The sequence below is a fragment of the Mesocricetus auratus genome, unplaced genomic scaffold, assembly GCF_017639785.1.
Source record: "Mesocricetus auratus isolate SY011 unplaced genomic scaffold, BCM_Maur_2.0 Super-Scaffold_100026, whole genome shotgun sequence".
Classification (NCBI taxonomy): Eukaryota; Metazoa; Chordata; class Mammalia; order Rodentia; family Cricetidae; genus Mesocricetus; species Mesocricetus auratus.
In genome coordinates this window covers 26,409,467-26,428,936 of record NW_024429207.1, presented here as the reverse complement: position 1 = coordinate 26,428,936, position 19,470 = coordinate 26,409,467, and the positions used below count along the sequence as shown (strand labels likewise).

General features: G+C 40.3%; 2 protein-coding genes across 6 annotated transcripts in view; both read right to left on the bottom strand.

Moving 5' to 3' along the window:
• LOC101838292 (disintegrin and metalloproteinase domain-containing protein 5) overlaps positions 1-12,752 on the bottom strand; it is a 31,068-nt gene extending 18,316 nt beyond the window's left edge. For 2 of the 4 annotated variants that reach the window (XM_040731955.1, XM_040731956.1), the window contains exons 1-10: positions 12,612-12,752; positions 11,589-11,668; positions 11,015-11,070; positions 9,194-9,272; positions 8,846-8,922; positions 7,161-7,338; positions 6,279-6,344; positions 5,411-5,482; positions 5,066-5,220; positions 4,142-4,223 (exon numbers count right to left, since the gene is read on the bottom strand). In XM_040731955.1, the coding sequence (XP_040587889.1) occupies positions 4,142-4,223; positions 5,066-5,220; positions 5,411-5,482; positions 6,279-6,344; positions 7,161-7,338; positions 8,846-8,922; positions 9,194-9,272; positions 11,015-11,070; positions 11,589-11,668; positions 12,612-12,666 (900 nt within the window). In that variant the 5' untranslated portion in view covers positions 12,667-12,752. Of the gene's footprint in view, positions 1-4,141; positions 4,224-5,065; positions 5,221-5,410; positions 5,483-6,278; positions 6,345-7,160; positions 7,339-8,845; positions 8,923-9,193; positions 9,273-11,014; positions 11,071-11,588; positions 11,669-12,611 lie in introns of those variants that run through there. The other 2 variants (XM_040731954.1, XM_040731957.1) reach the window with 2 other exon arrangements.
• A 3,265-nt stretch (positions 12,753-16,017) lies between these two features.
• Positions 16,018-19,470, bottom strand: part of LOC101838551 (disintegrin and metalloproteinase domain-containing protein 32) — a 100,270-nt gene continuing 96,817 nt past the window's right edge. For both annotated transcript variants that reach the window (XM_040731905.1, XM_040731906.1), the window contains 2 exons: positions 18,581-18,619; positions 16,018-16,136 (listed from right to left, as the gene is read on the bottom strand). In XM_040731905.1, the coding sequence (XP_040587839.1) occupies positions 16,130-16,136; positions 18,581-18,619 (46 nt within the window). In that variant the 3' untranslated portion in view covers positions 16,018-16,129. The remainder of the gene's footprint in view (positions 16,137-18,580; positions 18,620-19,470) is intronic.

Here is a 19,470-nt window from a genome sequence, read left to right as displayed (position 1 = left end):
ACACCACCTCATTTTTAATGCTTCTTTGATTTACTTTTAACACAATGCCTTCAATCTAATTTAATAATCAAATCTGCATTCCTCAATGTATCCCAGTAACTCAGATTTCCTGGCATTAATGCCCTCTATGATATCATTCTGTTGTTGAAAGGAAGCTAGCTTTGACCTCCTCTGATTTGTCCAATACAGAAGGGGTATGGGGAATTGTTTAATAGCCTGTGCAAATGTCACCTTCTTGGAGTCTCTGTCTTGACCATATTAAAGAAATTGTGACTATGTAGGGAGGAAAGGGGACTTTTGAAGAGGCAGTGTGACAGCTGACAGGTCCTGAGCTTGGATTTTGAAAGCAACAACTTCAGAGGATGTTTTTTGCCCACAACCTAATTTTTTAAAACTAACTGGACCAGTCTCGTGTATTGCTTTTAAAATGAGCATTATGACATTGTGTAAAGTATCACATTTGTTTAAATGTTTTAAATTGAATCATAAATTCTTATGTATCTGCTAGCTGTGGTGTCCAGTTTGAACCTGTGAGGACATAATAAAGGGCAGTCCAATGGAAAAACAATCAACAAAAATGTCCATATTTATGCTGTTAATATAATAAACAGAGATTGCCTGCTTGGATTTGATATGAGGGAGGGGTTCCTGCTCTCACCACTTCCTTCAACGTAGAACACTGAAAATCTAGCAAGAGAAACTGAAAATCTAGCAAGAGTGACCAGTCAAGAAAGAGAAAGAAAAGCCATGCAAAAGGAAAGGAGGAGGAAGTCAATGTGGTTTGCAAAAGCCATTCCCTCCTGCTCAGAAAGCCCAAAGGGTATTAGGACACACAAACCCAGGGAGCTTGGAGCAGCCAAAGCTAACACATACAATTTAATAGTGTTTACAATAATGACACAGAAGAGAAAACAAGAAAATAATGCTACTAGTTGTAAAAGGAGCTCTTAACTGGTCTAAAAAATAAAAAGGCAGAGTCAGATATAGAGGCAAACGCTGATTAGAGAGAAGGAGCAAGTCACAGCACACCTCAACTCCTAAGTGTCTCAGTAGAGAAGAAAGTGATTTCCTGTTTCTCCCTGCTTATATCCTGTTTTTGCCAAGCTATGTCACTTCCTGTCTGCCTGTACAGACCTCCAGACCTCTGTGGTTAGCTAGTAGCAAGTTATATTCTCTGACCTCCAGATAGGCTTTATTTGTGCAAGAAAGATATCACCACAACTTGTGACACACAACCAACACAAAATACTTAGATGGGGGTTTATTACACCCCAAAAATACAGATTAAAGAAATTAAAGTGACACAAATAATGTGGCAGATACCCCATCTCAGATATTGGAAGAGTAAAAGTGGTTAAAATATCCACTTCATCTATAATTATTTAGATTCTTCACATAAGTGAAAGAGAATCCTAACATCTGTGCACTGTCACAAGACCACAGGCCACAACCATCTAAAGCACAGGGAGCAAAACTGCTCAAGTTGTAATTCAAAACTAAGTCAATCAAAACAAATGGTACTTACAAAAAACCAACTATATAGACCAACAGAACTCAGCAGAGGGCCCCCACATGAAACCATGCATGTAAGTTGCTGATTAGCTTTTTTAAGAATGGCAAGATATCACAGTGAGAAAAAAAACAGGGTGTTCAATAAAGGGTGTTGTGACTACTGGAGATTCTCATCATTCACAAAAGCCGACTTGACATAGATTACAGACCTAATACTAGCATCCTGGAACGAGAAGTGTGAAGGTTTCTGCACCTTGGCCTTTGCAAGATTTTCTTGGATAAGATGCCAAAAGCTCAGGTTACAGAGCAAAAAATGAATGTCAGACTAAAGTCCTTAAATTAGATCAGTTTTATTGTTGTTGTTGTTTACAGCAAATGAATCAATTAACAAATCAAAAGGCAGCCTGTGAGAAGGGAGGAAGTTTGAAAAGTATGTGTCTGGTAGTGTTAATGTCCAAACATGTAAGGAATTCTCACAATTCAATGGGAAAATTAACTAATACATGACAAAAAATGTAGACATGTGCCGAGACCCAAACTGACACTTCTTAGAGGCATACAAATGGCCAACAGTGTGAGGCCCTTGGCACTACCATTCATTGGGAAATAGAAGTCAAAACCACAATGTCACATCATACCTACTACAATGGCAAAAAAATTTTTTTAATTAATTTTTAAAACCGACAATAAATACAGAACCCCAAAGAAAATGACTAAAACAGATCATAGTTCCAAAAGAGTGGACACTATACAGCTCTCAAAGACCCTATAGCTCCACTTGAACAGCAGTAGATGCCTGCCAATCAAAATGAAGACACTAAGTCAAACAACAAAAACAAAAAAGCCTGACAGCCTAGCTGACAATAAGCATGGGTAGGTGAAAGAAAAAAGGAATAGAGGTGTACCACATTCTTCCACATCCAAGGAAGAAAGAGTAGACTCCCTCATTGACAAACTTAGACACAATGAACGAAAACAGTTTCCATCCTTCCATTAAGGACAAAATTACTTCACTGCCACCCCACCCAAAATGTACCCAAGGAAGAAACACAAAAAAACATAGTGAAAAGAAATTTAAAAACTGCTAGAAGCCAGGAAGTCAGGATCAGGGCTTTCTGGTTTCATCTGGATATAAAAGCCCTAAACTGAACAAGCCCTTGTGTTAAATCCAGAAATGTTCCAGAAAAGGAGCCTCCAATTTAGAGCCAGGGTAAAGGTATGCTCAGACAGACAGGGATGATTGTTCATATATAATGGAAGCTGTGCTGGGAAAATTAGAAAATACTGTGGACTTAACTATGAAACATCACAACATTTATGATATACCTAAGTTGGCATAAAATGTTTGTAGCTTTAAGTGCCTTCAGACAAACTCACCATCAAGGTTTAGATGCTAGGGATGGGAAACATAAAAGTAGATTAAAAAGTACCAATAAAAGCAAACACTATCGAAAGAGGCCAATCATATCTTAGTCACTTTAAAAGGAAAAGAGCTAATAAGCCCTAGGGAACACAACCTCAAAGAAAGGACAAGGTGGAGGGAGGCAAGGTAAATTAATATTATGAGCAATTTTATTGAACATACGAAATTGACACATCCTTTGAAAAACAATGTACTATTGCCCACACGACACGAGGCATTAAATCATTGATAACAGAAAATTGGATTGATTTCTTTAAAATTTTCCAACAAGGAAACTTCTTTAAATAGATTCATTGATGATTTTTTAAAAGAACATTTAATGAAAAATAACTATGTCAAAAATAAAGGAGGAAATGGGGTACTTCCTACTTCTATGATGGGTCTGTAATTTGAAAAAAAAAAAAGTCCAGCAAAGAACTGTAAAAAACAAATACTACCAATAAGCACTTAAAAATTAACAAATTGAATCCCCCAAGGCAGACAGCAGTGTGCTTTTAATGCTGAGGTACATGGCACAGGTTGATGTAATGGACTGTAACATAAAAGCTGTGAAAAGATAAGTAAACTCAGAAAAAATTCTCCTTCTAGAAAGAGCCCAGGTTGGAGGTCTCCATCCTGTTGGTCCCTCCTCTCAGAGCTTGGAGAACCCTGAAGAAGAGGCAGGGGAGGAAGTGTGGCAGCCAGGGGGTGGAAGATACCAGGAGAACACCACCAGAGACCAATAAAGCAGGTCTCATGGGGGGCTCACAGAGACTGAATCAGCGAATGCAGAGCCCGCATGGGTCTGTGCTGGGCCCTTGGCATAGATGTTATGGTTGTAAGCTTGGTGTTTGGGAGGGACTCCTGATAGTGGGAGCTGAGTTATCTCTGACTCTTTTGCCTGTTCCTGGGACCCCTTTTCTCCTGCCGGGTTCCCTCCCCTTGCCTTAATGTGAGGGTTTGTGCCTGTTCTTATTCTAGCTCACTATAATATTTTCAGTTAATGTCTCTGGGAGGCCTATTCTTTTCCAGGGACAAATGGGTTCGGGAGGTTGGGGATGGATCTAGGGCAGATATGGGGGAGATGGGTGGAGGGAGTGAATCCAGGAAGCTGCAGTCAGGATGTATTATTATAAGAGAGAAGAATAAACAAACAAATAAAAGATGTTCTTCTCTAATAAAATATTTAGGAATTTTTCAAACATGGAAAAAAAAGCAATTACATACCAAGGCAACAGCACCATCAAAATCTGCTCTGCACAAGTTCCCTGGGTATAAGGCTCCAATGGAAGCAGGATACTTCTTAAAGCTATGAGGTGAACATGAGTAGATTGGAAAGCAGTGTAAGTAATGTTAATTTTCACAGGATCAAAGATTATCAACATTTACTGTAGTCTAAGCTCTGTGTTGCTTTAAATATATTCCCCAAAGCTTCAATATTAAGAATATTTCAATACATCAACTGGGAATTTCATAACCATCTGGGAATATACAAGGCTAAGACCCAACCATCTATTGAACATGCCTCTGCAGTCAGTAGTAACAGTAGTTTTCAGTCCGACTCCATATACCAGATCTGTGTGTGTGTATATAAAACTTTAAGTGTCTATATAGCTAGAAATCCCTAAAACCTCAATTTTCTGGGCTTGTCATTAATCTATCATTATCAGTAACTAGAGCTTTATTTTTAAATTTTTATTTTTAAAATATTAACTATTAAAATATTAACTAGATGATTAATTAGGTAAGAAGCAGAATTAAAGAGAGTTGATAGCAAGTAACAGATATTTGTAATCCAAAGACATTTGATTCATTTTCATATACTTCTAATTTTCCATGATTATTGAAGATTTCGTTTGGTTATGATAGGAAAATGGAGCTGTTGTGTTCAGATCAGCAGCTGCAGCTGCAGCTACCAGCAATCTACTCTATATCACATCTTTGCCACTTCTGTCTTGTTCAATAAAACTGTGTACATTTTGCCTCACATTAGTCCTAAGGGAGAAAGACTTCATGTCCTCCATTTTTATATTCATGATATTCAAGAAATTAGAAAACAATGCATGCAAAGCAAATGTGTATCTTCATAAGTGATATACATGTTATCTGAGCTATTCCTTCAATGTTAGTAGATACAGAATATATGCTTACGCCAATAAATATGACACATGTTGCAGTTTATTCTGTTTCCAATTTAAAAATGCAATCAATAAGTTCTTAGGGTCCTCTGGGAAAGAAATTCTGTTTTCCTTCGACCAGATTTCAATGGAATGTATCATAACAGTCAGTTTTAACTTGAAGAACATCTAAAAAGAAAAGATAAAAAGATAAAGGAATTTTATATGAATTTGAGCACCCCTTGAAACACTTAAAAACATATTTAACATGGTACTTTTGGTTGTATAATGTCTTCAAGAGCTCACAAAATATGACAGACATTGGTTCATATCCCTATTTTTACAGATTCTATAAACAAACTTGCTTTTGAAAACTCACAGTGTTAACAAGGCTGATGATCTGAATAACTTTCTGTATCACAATTTTAGTGTCAGAGCCCATGTAATCAAACTGGAAAAAAAAGCAATTTTGAAATTGAATGGATATAAATAAACAAACACATGCTTCTAAACATACAAATGACACTGTACTCTGAATAAAACTACATTCTGATTGAAATCTAAAAAGTCAATAATGATAAGTAAATAATTACTTTAAAATAACCAGCAACATGGATTTTAACATCGTTTAATACATTGTAGACCAGGAGCAAGATGGCACCATGATGGCTCCAGCCATATTGTCTCCACAGAGGGGCAAGTGTCAACAGTTGTGTACACCAGTTCACATTCTCAGCAGCTGAGGAAGTCAGGCAAAACACCACAATGGCTGGTAGCAGTAGAGCCATAAGAAATAAGTGGTAGAGATACTCCTGGGTTGCTGGAATGCGTGTCTATAGAAGACAAGAAACAAGGGAGGAGCCGTGCATGATGACAAACCTCACGTGACATAAAAGGGGGGAATACTAGGCACAGAAAGATTTAAATGACTAGAGGAATGGCAGGAGAGGTGGGGGGAGGGAACCCAAACCAAGGATGTTCTTAAGAGCACACAGAAAGCTACTAGTTAATAACCTAACTGAACATTATAATTCCAGAAAAGTGTGAGAAGTCTTCTGTGGGCTCTGTGTGCTGCAGTACCGACCCGGCAGGCAAGACCTGCCCACTGGTGCAATGAAGAAGAAAAGAATGAAGGGAGGTAGGGGAAGGAGGATGAGACAGGGTAAGGGAGGCAGATATGGTCATAACACACTGTATACATCTGGGAGACTATCAAAATGATTGACATAAAAAAGAAGGGGACACACCAGCTGTTTATCCACGACAAGATTCATCTCAATGTACCGCGGGGATAAGTTGACAAATGCAGTTTTCTGAAAAACACACGATATGAATCCTGAGAAATTTTCTTAAATGTTATCTTCTACTAAAATTACATTTATAAATATGATGAAAATATCTGCTACAAACTATGTAGTAAGGCTGTTTTCAAACACACAATTTCGCGGCCATTCGGGGGATCTCGCAGCACAGAAGTGCTGTGGCTAGCAAGAACTTTCAGCTACACTTTTCAAGCTGGCTGAGAACTCATGAAATTTTTATTTTGTAATATTTGAAAAAAGATGCTAAGTTTATAACCAAGGCCTTGTTTTCCTTCACCCTTCTGATAATTTCAAGCTATCCATGTAGGACGATATTTTTGCTAACAAGTGTGAAGATAATTTAGCTAACCATGTACTCCTGAAATATATCACCGAAGTTTGCAGTCAACGGCATGCAGGCCAGGCATGCTACCATGGCAGTTAATGGGCCCTTGCTAATGGGAAGGGCATTACTCTATTTTGCCTTAAGTAAGTCATTAAAATTATCTATTTTTGGACAGCCATAAAATAACTAATACTTTCATCTAAATATCTGCAGTGATTGGGGGAACATACTGTGTTGATTATCTAAAAGCACAGGCATTAAAATGTCTAGCCACTTTCGGTTCTATGTTCAAATCTCCTGTTTCTTTGGTTAATCACCTAAGTTTTTACTGAACTTGTATCTAATTTCAACTGGGACTCCTCTAGCTATTAAAAGATGACATGGGACCTTCATTTAAAAAATAAAACCATAGAAAGGGGTACTCTAAAAGCATTTTCACTTCATAAAATTATACTGAAGGAGTTAAAAGAATGAACACCTACCTTTGCATTGCTTCTTAACTCTAACTGTGACTCGTTATACCAATTGTAACTCTCGTTGTCTTCAAATACAGGGATCTCAGTGTTCTCATTTGTGCTCTCATAGACCACGTGCACAAACCCTGACATGGCTTCAACAGGTTCAATTCCATAGGAGATATTTTGGAATTGTATTGTTCCCCTGAATGTTAGAACAATCAGAGAAAAGTCTGAAATGATTCAACCAAATGTATAATATTCTAATGGCTAAGTTTGGCTGGGATTTTTTTAAGTCCAAAGTCATCTTTATCTGTCTCCTTTACCTATATTTTCTTCAAGGTTATACCAGAACCAGATCACTGTGCTAAGGGACACATGTGCTGCCTATATCAGACATGCAGGAGACCGGGTACAGGCATGGATGTATGCTCCAAAGCTCCTCTCTGGTGTACTGTGTATCAGCTTTCTGTACTAGTCGGTAGAAGTGCTCTTCCTTAGTCTTGGGTTCTATGCTGGTCATTTTGTTAACCCAGCATAAATTTAGACGTATCTTTTTGAAATGGGGATGCTAATTGAGAAAACGCCTTCATCAGATTGGCCTGTAGATATGTCTGTGGGATGTTTTCTTGATTCATAATTGATGGAGGAGGGTCTAGCCCATTCATTATGCTATCACTGGGCAGATGGTTCTGGATTATATAAGACAGCATTTTGAACTGAGCAAGCCATGGGGAACAGGTCTCTACATTAGTTACTGCCTCTGAGTTCCTGTCCTGACTTCCCTGGATGATGGACTTGTAAACTATTAGATGAAATAAACCATTTCCTCCCCCAAGTCACTTTATCACAGTGTTATATCACAGCAATGGAAACCCTAACTAAGATAGGTCCCTCATCTATGACACTCCTGACTTTTCTTAGATAACTTGGTTCTAAATTATTAGTGTAGATGAACTGAAGGAAATATATGCCTTAAAATGGCCAGTAAGCCAAAATCTCTATTATCCTTAAACATTCTCATTTATTCTAGGAAATCAAAAACAGCATTGGTTGAAACTAGAGAGCTATGAAAATATTGGTTGGTGCTCCCCACACTCAAAACGGACCACAGCCTCAACCACAAGGTCCCATGAAGATCCCTACATGGCCCCTCCCCAGGAACAGACTCATGGCCCCATTTTCTTAGCAATTTGGGTACAATTCTCAGAGACATTAAAAATAAGGGTGAATACAGAATGAGAATCATGGAAGACTAAATTCATAAGACAGCAAGATATAATGCTGCCGAACTAAGTCCCTCGCCAGTGGTTTCCTCATGAGTTCACCACAAGCTGGAGTTACCTGGGAAGAGAAGCTTCAGTTGACAAAATGCTCCATCAGACTGCCTATTGGCAAGTCTGTGGGGCATTTTCTTGAGTAATGGTTGATGTGAAGGGGCCCAGGCTACAGTGGATGCTGCCATCCCAGGGCAGCAGGTCCTGAGTTGCACAATAAAGCAAACGGATCACGTCATGGCAAACAACTCAAGTCGCTCCATGGCCTCTGCCTCAGTTCCTTTCCCCAAGGGCCTGCCCCAGCTCTCGTTAGGGATGGACTGTTTCCTAGAGGTATAAGATAGAACATGCCCTCTCCTCCCCAGGTTGCTTTTTGTCATGGTCCTCACAGCAGTAGCAAGCTAACTACCGTAGTATCTTTAAATAATATACAACCTGAGTCCTGAGCAAATGCCGAGTGTCACCAGAGAGTTTGGAAAACCTGCAACATAGCCACTGTAAGTGCAACTTTCCTGGAAAACAAAACATGTACAAAGGAAAGCAGGTGGCTAGCTCATTCTTCAATAAACACCTAAGACATGTGGTCCGTGCTTATTATTCACCTACCTCAGTACTTTGGTATGATAGTCAATTACCCAATATATTAGCACCAAGCAGAAAATGGCATCCGAGTATGTTATACAATTCCAATGAATACATATAGTAATGCTGAGGTAATTAGAGACCACTTTAAAAAAGAAAACCCAAATATCAAACCAATATGGAAGAAACTTTAAGGCTTACCAGAGGAGACAAAGATTGAGATTGTCGGACACCGTTTTCATCATATGTGTAAGCCACCGCAGCTGGAGCCAGAAGTGATCTATGTAAAAATCCCAAAAGCATCTTCCAATGAGACAAACATAAGACACAGTCTCTACATGCAAATTAACTGACTACCAGTTGGCTTGCTGTACTCTGCTGTCTAGTTTCCTGTCACTGATATTAGCCTTTTGAATAGAGAAAACACTAACAGGCAGATTAATGGGCAACTCAAAAGAGAAATAATATAGGCTCTAATGTCCAGGGCCTTTCAAATCTTTGTCATTCAGTGATATCAGATTTTATATTTGAATCCCTAAACTAGAATGTTCCTCTTCCTTCTTGATACAACTAGGTAGACACAACAACTGAATTCATTGCAATCCTCCTGTCTCAGTCTCACAAGTGCTAGGTCTACAGTTCCTAATAACAGGGGTCAGACATTTCTTCCATAATCTCCCACCGCACTAAATATTAAAGAACTTGACACCATCTCTACCAGCCATGATACACATCCTCCATGCCACCCTCTGTCACACCCTCTGAGCCTGCATTCCTCCTTCCTTTAATGCAGGTTACTTTTTCATTTCAAACAAAGCCCTTTCACCTGTGCCACAGAATCCATGAACCATTCCTCTCCTGTAATTTCTCTACCATGGTTCCATAGGCTTTTTACCCCTGTGCTATTAGAAAAGTTGTTTAGAAGTGACTACCAGCCTAAGGGATTCTCACTTGATGCCACGCTCCAATGCTGCTCTGTCCTCTTTTAATGGGCAACAGATTATTTTTTTAATTAGAAGTGTGGTGTATACACACATCTTTTGTCTTCTCGGTTCTTAACCACCCTTAAGTTCTTGTGGGGAATGTCTAAACCCATCGGTTTTGAGATCCAAAAGGCACATTACTGACCAAAGCTATACTGATTGCCCAGATACTATCTCAAACAATGACCATTCTTTCCGATATCTGTAGTTATTACACTTCCTCTTGTCCTTTCTCCATGTTCTTTCAGCTTCATCTTCCATGTTAGCTACATATTTTCCCACCTACCCCCAAAATATTGATCTTTCCCAAGGTTTATAAGCATTTTCTGCATATGCATTCATCAATAATAATAATAATAACACATTACTGTTTGCTATTACTATTACTGTTTACTGTTTACTTGCTGAACATCCTCGGAGATTCAGTCTTATATGCACCTCTCCAGCAAAAAAAAACACTGACTTGGACATAAGTACTCAGTCTTCTTATGAGTACCTCCCTGATTTATAATCATTACTTAAATACACAATAACCTACCCATTTTCTTGAGCAACAGCTAAATTATCTGAGGTCCCTCCCTGTCTCTCAATTGTTCTACTGATTCTGTCTTGAGGTCTATGGAATCTGTCTTCCTCGTGCCGTAACTGATGGCCCATCCTCATCAATGCTCACACGGATCACAGAGCACGCACCATGTCTTTATACATTGTCCTTACATATCTTTAATCTGTATCCTTTATCAAGTCACAACTTAACCTCTATCCCAAAAAGCTTTTACTAACTTGCTAAAAACATAACTTACACATTTATTACCATATTTTAATAAAATTCAGTTTCTTAGCATTAGTGCCTTGGAAAATATCTTCATGTGCTATAAATGCCCTGTGTATCTTGCTTAAATTTTCTTTTTATGTCAAGGACCTTGTGTAATGGCCAACATTCAATACACATTAATACATTTGAACTGTAGTGATTATAATCATATCTGTTATAAAAGTAAAAAAAATTTTAATTTGGAATAACAAAATAATTACTCACTGTTTTTTAAGATGGACAAAATATGGTTTTTCAGCTATCATAATAAGATATACAATCTGCAACAAAAATAGTTTTTAAAACGTCAGTCACGTGATAACTTATGTGTTTGTTCCACTTTATGTTTTAAAGGACTAGCAAAACTAATAAAAAATATGCAAGGGTCTTTGGCTTCCCTTCCCATGTGGGTTTCTGAGCCTTCAAAATGCTGTACTGAGAAGGTGGTGATGAAGCCTAGCACCCGTGATGGTCCTTCCTAGCATCCCTAGGGCAGAAGGTTGCCTGGTGTGAACTAGTATCTTCTGGTTTAGACAGATAATTCCAGTATCCCAAGACAGCCTACTTCACCTTACCCTCCGTATCACAGCCTCACCCTAATTCCATCCTGGGGCCCCATTCTAGTAGTTTGCCACCTTTTTGGCACCCCCTAGGCCCCACCCCGGAAGCTCCTATCCCACAATGCCCTGCTGCGGTTGAGCTTTTCTGGGCTCTTCCAGCCCCGCCTCTACCTAACCAGTTTCAGTCTTGATGTGCTAAACTTCACACGAGCGACATATAAAGATGATATTGCTATTACATTATTTTCAGGGTCTTTTTCCACATCTGGTGATGAAATCTTTTCGGGAACCGTTGTCTGCAGGATGGTTTTCCGAGGATCTAAAAATAAAAATAAGCAATACCATTTTGAGACCCATTTTTTAAGTCTAATTCTGCGTCTGTTTCTCTATGTTAACAGTTGTTTGGGTGGTTTCTACATCTTTTCCTTTCCCTTTTCCACTGTATATTAAAATGTTGCTAATCATCCTCCCTGTCCCCCTTCCTCTCCTTCCTCTCCCCTGCTCTCCTCTTTCTCGCTTCCCACTGTCCTCCCGCTTCTCGATTCGCAGCTAAACTACTTAAACACTGAACTACGGTGATGTGAAAAGCTTAGAAACATAGACTCGTTGAGTACCATCATGAAAAAAAGGTTACGAAGAAAGCGAAAATCAGTTTTCTCTAGTGGGATGGCATTGTGTGTATCCCATCACTCCACGTGCCGCCCAGGAGAAGTTGGCTAGCGCAAAACAGACACCATGTGTCTTTTGTTTTAGTTTGGTACTTTTATTGGCTTTTTATCTTACTGGTAGGCTTTTTGTTTCGGTTTTTGTTGGGAGGAGCAGTTGAGTAAGACAGAAAGAATATAAAGTTGGGTAGAGTAGGGAGATGAGAGAGGATCTGGGTAAAGGGAAAGAATATGATCAAAATATGATATATGAAAAATACTAACTAAATTTTAAAAAAGAAAAAAGAACTTATTCAAGGAGGACAACAGTTGCCAAAAAAGTTTGTTTTGTGTGGGTTTTGTTTTTTTGTTTGTTTGTTTGTTTTGTGTTGATTAGTTGGCTCTTGTAACAGAATTGGGAGAGGAAATACGATTCATTGTCATCCACATTATGATTAAGAAAACCCATCCCATGCCAGGGAATGCTTTGCAACCGAGGAGGAGCAATGAGAAAGCAAAGCCAGGGCAGTGTGTGAGCCTGGGGCTAGGTGATGTCCACCCTGCCCCTCAACCACCCTGGCCCCTCAGAAGCTGAGACTCTTCTATCTCTAGACTCACTCTGACCGGCTTGCAGCCCACTAAGACCCGTAAACAGCACTAGGAGGAGGAACATGGCTCCCTCGGTGGTCCTGGAGCCAAGCTGAGGAGCATCAGGCCCGGCGGAAGGGCGTTGTGGCCAGTAATGGCAGCTCGAGCGCACCGAACCTGCAGGGCTGTCTCCAAGGAAACCTGTGAGGAAAGAGCAGGAGAATGGGTGGCACACTTCCAGGTAGGCTGCCTGTACCAACCATCCTTACAACTGTGAAAGGAAGCCTCCTGCCTACGGTTTACTCTTCAGGCTTCGGAGAGTTGGTTTTCTTTGTATCGTTTATCATTCTCTTAAATTTCCATTCTACTGAGGAAAAGACACTCGGAAACGTTGAGGTTACTGATGGCCGCCACGAGTCCTCCAATGATATTCTAGCATATCGTCCCAATAACTGAGCACAATAAAATGCTGCAGACATGATTTTTTTTTATTTTTGCAGCTGCATGCACAACATTCCCTAAGATACTCCTTGATCAAAACATTCTCTTCAGGATCTTATTGTCACGCTCCTGGGTTCGTCCTTTAATTAGTCTTTTAAAGGGCTGGGTATATAAGCTGAAGTAACTAAAAAAAAGCCAAGAAAATAGAATGCAACTGTGGGAGGAGTCCTAGAGAGGGGCATTGTGGAACGCATACGCTTTGAAGGAAAGAAATACAAAAAAAAGTGGGGAGGAGGCAAGAAACTTAACTGAGGAAGGGAGAAAGATAAAAACACTAAGAATTCTTTTTTAAGCTACAGGAAACATTTTATAAGCTTACTTAAAATACAATATATAATGTATGCATATTTGCATATATGCTTTTATTGGAGTTATGCCACACTGGGTGATAATGCTCTCCCCAAGAGCTAAAGATAAGCTACCAAAAATCTCCTTTGCAGTTTTTGGTCAAGGGAGTCAAGACCCTTGGTTTCTTCACAGAACTTGAGGGCAGGACCATATTGCTGAAGACACCACACTTTGAACATAAGACCTTGTGGAATCAAAATGGAGCTGACCTGAAAGCCTCCTCCCTGAGCTGGGATGTCACAGAATCTGAAGGGGCTTTGCAAACTGTCAAAGGAGAAAAACAACAAAATGACCAGCATGGCAAGGCAGCCCCCAAGTGCAAGAATGGTCCTTTTATTCTGGGGTAACTGACAGCTGTCTAATAAGATGACTTAGGGCCCAGCAAATGGTGGGAAATTCAAGTTTGGTAAATTTGGTATAAACCTATCCAGTACCCATGGTTGCTGGACATCTAGGCTATTTCTATTTCCTGGATGTTATGACTAGAGCAGAAGCAAACACAGATAATCAAGTACTTCTGCGGTAAGATATAAAGTACTTTGGGTATAACTGGATTATATGGTAGATAATATATTTTACCTCCATATTAATTTCCATGTGGTTAAGCAGGTTTGCATGCCTACCAGCATCAAATACATGTTCCCTTTCCCCACACCCAGATAATCCTTTGTCACCATTTGTTTTTTAATTTTAGCCATTCTGACTGGGGTAAGAAGAAAGCTCAAAGTAGTTTTTGAGTTGTCCTAAGAATTGAGGATTTTGAACATTTTCTTAAATGCTCCTTAACCACATTTTATCAAGAACTGTTTAGTTTCATCACCGATCTGATTTTTTAATTGAATTGTTCATTTTTCTGGTGTTTCCATCAATGATTCATTAGCAATAAAAATATAGCATCTTCCTCTTGGATAGGTTTGACCAAGAGAGAGCCTAAATTTGAATGCTCTTCTCCCTGTGTCTTCCATCTGTCCCTAAAAAGGGGACGCATGCTTCTCCAGGGGGTTGGAGTCACTGCTGATGGTCATCTACGGCTATCCCAATGCCTACACTGGGAGAATGTTCAAATCCCTCTACTAAATATGCCACCTGGAAAGGGAACACTCCTTCACCTAGTTAAAAGAATGTTTGAGGGAGAGCAATATTAGCTGTTATCTGGATAGATCAGGTATCAGACGTCTGTCAAATGGCTAACCCGCATAACTGCCACCCACCTCCATGCAACACACAGAGACTGAAAGTGTCTAGAAGACTGACAAATTGATGTTACCCACTCACCAGGGAGACTTAAAACCCATTAGTAACTAGTGTGGGTGGGGATCTTTATGGAATGGTTGGAGCACAGAAGATGATAAAACGCCCTTTCTAATATAATTCCAAATTCCCTGGAGAAAGTTGTTGCCGTTAACTTTGGTGTGGCTAAAGAGCACCCACGAGCATTGGCCCTGACTCTTTCTGAGCCTGCCCCTTAGAGATTATCCAGCTGGTGTACCATATCTAGCCAGGATCCAGCAAGTTCAGAGGTCAGGAAGGAAGCCCCTGAAGGGAGAGAGGTGGGCCCTCCCCCATTCTGTCCTGGAGATCTGGTCCTGGTCAGAGTCCTCATGGAGACTCCCTTCTGAGCCTCAATTAGGTGGGTTCCAATTCTGCCTTCTGTCTATCCCTACAGTCATCTTGGTAACTGGCATGGATTCATGGCTAAAATTCTTCTGCAGGACCGCCTTAGACCTACAGAGAAAGGGAGTCTGTAGGGGGACTACTCTTTCACCTTGGCCCTAGGCCCGTTAAGAGCACTTCTTTCAATCCTACCCTAGTAGAACTCTGGACTAGAAATAAAAAATGCCAAAACCCTGCCTGCTTACAGTCAATATAAGGACTGCTTCTAGCCAGGAATTGTTGGTAGAGTGTAAGGTCCACTCCGGCAGAAATATCCACATATAGGCTTAATGAATATGAGGAATATGTAGCATCCATTGTAACATAGGGTACCACTCTTGTCAATGTCTCTAGGTTCCTGGCAATAAGCTAGTCTGGCAAGGCAATTTCTAAAGCTTGCCCTTCTATGTGGGTTCCTGAAACTTCAAGTCTGGGCACTGATGAGAAGTGTGGTGCCTGTCTTACTTTTCTCACTGCTGTGACAAAATATCCGACAAAACTGTCTTGTGGGCTGGGGTGGGGGTATTTTAGCTCACAGTTTGAGTATTACGGTCCATCCTGGTAGAGAAGACATGGTTTTGTGCCTATTGTCAGGAAGCAGAGAATTGAATACTGGCACTCACCTTGCTTCCTCCTCTCTATTCAAGGCCAGGGCTCCACGGTACACACCCAGCACGGCTCTGATTCCTGTAGTTGACCCAGAAGGCCAGGATGCAAAGGATAAGCAGTGGAGTGGTAGTTTGGGGGTTGAGGGAGAGGAGGGGGTGGGTTAAAGACAGCAGGAGATGCTGAAGATACTGTCAGAGAGACAGTAAAGATGACCCACAGTTGACACCATTGACTGCCCCCAGAGCACTGGTGTGACCCAACTACAAGTGGACAGGATGCCAAGGCAGAGGAAATGACACAGAAAAACAGACAAGCAAGCCTGGAAATTAGTCCACATTTGGTTTATTAGCTGTTTTAGCTGTGACCAAGGGAAGAACGTGGACTCTTCATTTCTTAGTGAGTCCCTGGGTGCTATTCTCCTCCTCCGGAAGGGGTTGTTAGTAACTGCAGAAAAGAAACAAATGCAGTTCAGGGTAGTGGCACCAAGCATAACCCCCTCACAAAGTGAAGGGGGTGCAAAGAGCAAACGAGTGAGCCCGCAGAAGACGCTTCCCAAACAATGCTTCCTATTTTGTTTGCTCCTCACCTTGTTTTGGCCACAAGTAACTGACTTTCATCATTTTCTAGAACTTTTAATTTTGAATCAAGTACTTATAACTGAAAAGCATTTACAGACTTTACATTTTTCAGATATAATGATATATTTATAATACATTAATATAGCTACTTTTTAAATTAATACTCTTATTTTTACACATCTTTTTTTCGTTTCATGTTGTAAACCATGTTTTTTTATTTTTATTTTTTTTATTTATTTTTCAGTTTAAATTTAGATAAGAAACAAGGATGCTTCACAAGTCAGGTCCAGGTCCCTCTCCCTTTCCCTCCCCTCCTCCCGGGCCCTCCCCCAAATCCCCCCCTCATTATCCCCTCATTTCCCCAGGGAGGGTGAGGCCCTCCATGGGGGTGTCCATAGTCTGTCATTTCATATAGGGCAGGGCCTAGACCCTCCCCCCAAGAGTTCAGGGTGAGAGTGCATCTCACATTGTTGGATGGGAGTCCAAAGTCCGTGTGTATACTTGGGATGGGTACTGATCTACTGCCCAAGGCTCAATAGATTACCTAGGCCTCCTCACTGACACCCACATTCAGGGGGTCTTGATCAGTCCCATGCTGGATTCCCAGGCTGATGCCTGGGATTCAAGAGTTAACCTTTGTCTGGTCAGCTGTTTCTGGGGGTTAAACCAGCCCAGTCTTAATCCCTTTGGTCATCAGTCCTCCCTCTCTGTTACTGGCTTTCTTGAGTTCAGCTCAGTGCTTAGCCATGGGAGTCTGCCTCTTCTTCCATCAGCCACTGAATGAAAGTTCTGTTTCCCAGACTCTCTGGCCATGGGATTATAGGCTGGCACTCCCCAGATCTAAAATCCATATATGAGGGAGTACATGCCATGTTTCTCTTTTTGTGACTGGGTTACCTCACTCAGGATGGTTTCTTCTAGTGTCATCCATTTGCCTGCAAATCTCAGGATTCCATTGTTTTTTTTTTCTGCTGAATAGTACTCCATTGTGTAAATGTACCACATTTTCTCTATCCACTCTTCGGTTGAGGGGCATCTAAGTTGCTTCCAAGTTCTAGCTATTACAAATAATGCTGCTATGAACATAGTGGAACAGACATCTTTGTTGTATGAATGGGCATCTTTTGGATATATGCCTAAGAGTGTATTTGCTGGGTCTTGTGGTAGGTTTATTCCCATTTTTCTGAGGAATCTCCATACTGATTTCCAAAGTGGCTGAACCAGTTGGCACTCCCACCAGCAATGGAGGAGTGTCCCCCTTTCACCACATCCTCTCCAGCATAAATTGTCGTTGGTGTTTTTGATTTTAGCCATTCTGACAGGAGTGAGATGGTATCTCAGAGTTGTTTTGATTTGCGTTTCCCGGATGGCTAAGGATGTTGAGCACTTTCTCAAGTGCCTCTCGGCCATTTTAGACACAACCAAAAATGTAAACCATGTTTTAAACTTTTATTTATTCTGCTGAAATAGGCTCCCACATAGGCCAGGGTGGCCTTGAGCCCATTAAGTAGCTGAGGATGACCCCAAACCTCTGGTCCTCCCTGCTTCCACCTCCTAAGTGAGGAGATTATGGGCATGTGACACATGAACAGCTATCGTACTCGTTTTTATTAAATACTGTTACTCAATTCCCCCATCCCCTTTCCTTTCTCCAACTCCTCCTGTGCCACCCGCTTGTGCCTCTCTCTTTGATTATTATTGTTACATATATGTGCATAAGTATGTAAACACAGCCTGCTAAGGTCATTCAGGCTGCTTTGCTTTGAGGGCTGACAACTTGGTTTTGAGTAGCCTTACTGCTAAGAGAAGGTTGATCCCACTTAGCTAACTTTTTTGAGAGAGACAGAGTCAGTCATTTAGACCAAGCTGACATCTTCCCACCTCCTCATCCCAAATGCAGGGGAGTTTACAGGCATATGCAATGACACCTGTATCCCAAATGAATTTTTTGACCCTTAAAACTCACAAACCATATACTGTTGCCAACTGGTGCCTTATAGATAAAAGGGTCTATAACAATTTTTGTTTTATAAACCAATTTATAGATCCTTAGGTCTTATTGAGCAAAATTCCCCAGCTCCATTCTAATGATAACAGCAATTTCCAGAACTCTTAGAATATTAGCAACTGCTAGTTTAGATTTACATATTACTTAGCAATAACAACTGAAGAAAATATAAGTAGTTCATTTATTCTTCTAGTATTTTAGCCATTCATCGAACTAATCAATTCTTAAGTATTAGGTAACCATGGATTATTAATGTCACTTTAAGAATGTTCATTTTAAGAAGCATTTCCTAACACACTCACCTGTTGGCAGGTGTTGCACTACTTGTCTGGGATTTTGATCTAAATAAATAAGAAACACCTTTTTAGGTCCACAGGATACAATCTGTGCAAGTTGAACTATGTTTGGTTAGTATTGCAGTCCCTTCTTTCCCTTCAAAGTTGTCGGTGAAAAGAGAAAACTTTCTGAAAAATTTACATTTTTATACCATTATGCCAAAAGTCAGAATTTTGATTCTATTCCATTTTATATCCACAGACTCCATATTTCTCGTCAACCCAATGAACTCGTGAGACAGGGAAAAGAATGAGCATGACCTGAGAGTCCCAGAGAGCGCAGTACAGACACAAGACAGAGGCTCCTGTGATACAGCGGTGTTTCTGTCCCATCTTCTGCTTCCGCTATTACATATTTCCTACTAATCCAACCAAAAAAATCCCATTTATTGCTATTTTTTTCTTCCAAACCAGTAGGTGTTTGCTTATCTAGGGCTGTGAACACCCATTAAAAAGAAATTCCTTAATTAAATTCTTTAATTCACTCAGTTGTTCATATTTGGGATAATAACAATCTAAACTGAGTAGTGACATCTGTCTGTATGTGTCCCAGCATGTTTTTCCAACTAATTATCCTTATCTTCTCTCTTGTGACATTTTACTAGTTGTGGTAGTTTGAATGTAATTGGCCCCCATAAGCTCACAGGGAGTGGCACTATTTTAGGATGTGTGGTTTTGTTGAAGTAAGAATGGCCTTGTTGGAGAAAGTGTGTCACTGTGAGGACAGGCTTTGGGGTATCATATGCTCAAGATACCTCCCAATGTCTCAGTTCACTTTGGGTCCACGGGTCAAGATGTAGGACTCTCAGCCGCCTCTCTAGCACTATGTATGCATGTCACTCCATGATGATAATGGA